This window comes from Mizuhopecten yessoensis, unplaced genomic scaffold, assembly GCF_002113885.1.
Source record: "Mizuhopecten yessoensis strain PY_sf001 unplaced genomic scaffold, ASM211388v2 scaffold716097, whole genome shotgun sequence".
Classification (NCBI taxonomy): Eukaryota; Metazoa; Mollusca; class Bivalvia; order Pectinida; family Pectinidae; genus Mizuhopecten; species Mizuhopecten yessoensis.
Window position 1 is genome coordinate 68,976 of NW_018479946.1, and position 3,611 is coordinate 72,586.

At 40.2% G+C, this 3,611-nt stretch overlaps 1 protein-coding gene across 1 annotated transcript in view; it reads left to right on the forward strand.

Moving 5' to 3' along the window:
- Positions 1 to 1,147: 1,147 nt before the first annotated feature.
- LOC110441684 (clumping factor B-like) overlaps positions 1,148 to 3,611 on the forward strand; it is a 15,359-nt gene continuing 12,895 nt past the window's right edge. The window contains exon 1 of the mRNA XM_021484893.1: positions 1,148 to 1,367. Within this exon, the coding sequence (XP_021340568.1) occupies positions 1,148 to 1,367 (220 nt within the window). The remainder of the gene's footprint in view (positions 1,368 to 3,611) is intronic.

Sequence of the window (3,611 nt, forward strand, 5' to 3'; positions counted from 1 at the left end):
GTGGACAGCGAACAGAGAGCCACGTATTCCGTTTGACAACCACAAAATCCAAGATACATTTTGACATGTTTGTTACATTCGATTTCACTTTAGTAAGTAATCTCCAGCTACATTCTGGATTGTCTAACTCCGTCTATTCACCTTCTCTATATCTCTCCGGACTGTCTACCTCCGTCTCTTCACCTTCTCTATATCTCTCCGGACTTTTTACCTCCGTCTTTTCACCTTCTCTATATCTCTCCGGACTGTCTACCTCCGTCTCTTCACCTTCTTTATATCTCTCCGGACTGTTTACCTCCGTCTCTTCACCTTCTCTATATCTCTCCGGACTGTCTACCTCCCTCTCTTTCCCTTCTCTATATCTCATTCTGTCTCTGTCTCCATCTATCAACGAGTACATGAGTGGGAATGCAGGTGTTATAATATTATTATATAGTTTTCAATTTAGGATAGTAATGCTAAAGAGGTTATTTGGGTCGTCGAGTGGCACAATGGATAGCGCACTTGCTTTTCACCAAGGCGACTAGGGTTCGACCCCTCTAGCGGACGTAAAAAGGGATGCCCGATCGTGTGGCTTTTCTCCGGGTTAGACCTACCACATTAAGACTCAGTGTCCGCTAACACTCGGGCCAACAACACTGAATAATATCTACAAGCTGAAGTAACTTGTTTCATAATTTCAAAATAAGTAAAGTTTACACGTTTTAAGTTGTCATTGAAAGACACAATCACATATCGTTAAATTACAATCTGTAATGCCAGACTTACGAAATAGACGTTTGATGTGTTGCGCCTAATACATCGTATACACATTTTCATGTTACGGATGGAATTTTTAGATTAAAAACGTTTTTAGCAAGTAGCATTATAGCCAAATCAAATAATCAAATGATGTCATGCATCCAAACTTTTTAAAGATAAGCACATTTTTTACATACATTTTCTTCCGAAACATGAATAAATATTTAGCTACGGTACTGATATTTTACAGAATATGAAACACATACACACAGATTGTGGCCCGTGAATGATACACAGATTGCATAATATCAATTATCAACAAAAGACGGCATTGATCGCTTCCTCTTTGTATATATTCCTTAACTCCCCGTCTTATCCCCACACACCTACACGTCCTCGTTAAAACATGATTCTCGGACACAACGCCGTCATCCTTATACTCGCTCTCTGTGTAATACTACACACTACTACCGGCAAATCTATCGTCGTCAGACGAAGTGCTGATGGCAGCGACAGCGACAACGATAATGACACCGACAATGGCATTGACAACGAGAACGACACCGGCGTTGACGGTGATGACGACGATGACGACGACGACAATGGAATCAAGGATACAACTAAGGGTAGATATGTTCACGAAAAGTAGTCAATATCCAGTTTCGTCACTCATCTTCCAAATATGCTCTTTTCTTGACAAAAACGGTTTTCTTAGTAATATCTGTACCTATAGTCCAATATTTAGCCTATGTATTTGTTATTACATTTTCATACATTGATTGGCGATGTGGTATTGTATCCTCGTATGTTGACGCTGTGGTATTGTATCCTCGTATGTTGACATTGTGGTATTGTATCCTCGTATGTTGACGTCGTGGTATTGTATCCTCGTATGTTGACGTTGTGGTATTGTATCCTCGTATATTGACACTGTGGTATTGTATCCTCGTGTGTTGACGTTGTGGTATTGTATTGTCTTATGTTAACGCTGTGGTATTGTATCCTCGTATGTTGACGTTGTGGTATTGTATCCTCGTATGTTGACTTTGTGTTATTGTATTCTCGTACGTTGACTCTGTGTTATTGTATCCTCGTATGTTGACGTTGTGGTATTGTATCCTCGTATGTTAACGCTGTGGTATTGTATCCTCGTAGGTTGACGCTTTGGTATTGTATCCTCGTGAGTTGACTCTGTGGTATTGTATCCTCGTATGTTGACTCTGTGGTATTGTATTCTCGTACGTTGACTTTGTGTTATTGTATCCTCGTATGTTGACTCTGTGGTATTGTATCCTCGTATGTTGACGTTGTGGTGTTGTATTCTCGTTTGTTGACGTTGTGGTATTGTATTCTCGTATGTTGACTCTGTGGTTTTGTATCCTCGTATGTTGACGTTGTGGTATTGTATCCTCGTATGATGACGTTGTGGTATTGTATCCTCTTATGTTGACTTTGTGTTATTGTATTCTCGTACGGTGACTTTGTGTTATTGGATCCTCGTATGTTGACTCTGTGGTATTGTATCCTTGTATGTTGACGTTGTGGTGTTGTATTCTCGTTTGTTGACGTTGTTGTATTGTATTCTCGTATGTTGACTCTGTGGTTTTTTATCCTCGTATGTTGACGTTGTGGTATTGTATCCTCGTAGGTTGACTCTGTGGTATTGTATCCTCGTATGTTGACACTGTGGTTTTGTATCCTCGTATGTTGACGTTGTGGTATTGTATCCTCGTATGTTGACGTTGTGGTATTGTATCCTCTTATGTTGACTTTGTGTTATTGTATTCTCGTACGTTGACGTTGTGGTATTGTATCTTCGTGTGTTGACTCGGTTGTATTGTATCCTCGTACGTTGACGTTGTGGAATTGTATCTTCGTATGTTGACGTTTTGGTATTGTATCCTCGTAGGTTGACTCTGTGGTATTGTATGCTCGTATGTTGACTCTGTGGTATTGTATCCTCGTAGGTTGACGCTTTGGTGTGGTATTGTATCTTCGTGTGTTGACTCGGTTGTATTGTAGCCTCGTACGTTGACGTTGTGGTATTGTATCTTCGTGTGTTGACTCGGTTGTATTGTATCCTCTTATGTTGACTTTGTGTTATTGTATTCTCGTGCGTTGACGTTGTGGTATTGTATCTTCGTGTGTTGACTCGGTTGTATTGTATCCTCGTACGTTGACGTTGCGGTATTGTATCTTCGTATGTTGACGTTTTGGTATTGTATCCTCGTATGTTGACGTTGTGGTATTGTATCTTCGTGTGTTGACTCGGTTGTATTGTAGCCTCGTACGTTGACGTTGTGGTATTGTATCTTCGTATGTTGACGTTTTGGTATTGTATCCTCGTATGTTGACGTTGTGGTATTGTATCCTCGTATATTGACACTGTGGTATTGTATCCTCGTATGTTGACGTTGTGGTATTGTATCCTCGTATGTCGACTATGTGGTATTGTATCCTCGTATGTTGACGCTGTGGTATTGTATCCTCGTATGTTGACACTGTGGTTTTGTATCCTCGTATGTTGATGTTGTGGTATTGTATCCTCGTATGTTGACGTTGTGGTATTGTATCCTCTTATGCTGACTTTGTGTTATTGTATTCTCGTACGTTGACGTTGTGGTATTGTATCCTCGTATGTTGACGTTGTGGTATTGTATCCTCTTATGTTGACTTTGTGTAATTGTATTCTCGTACGTTGACGTTGTGGTATTGTATCCTCGTGTGTTGACTCGGTTGTATTGTATCCTCGTACGTTGACGTTGTGGTATTGTATCTTCGTATGTTGACGTTTTGGTATTGTATCCTCGTATGTTGACTTTGTGGTATTCTATCCTCGTATGTTGACGTTTTGGTATTGTATCCTCGTA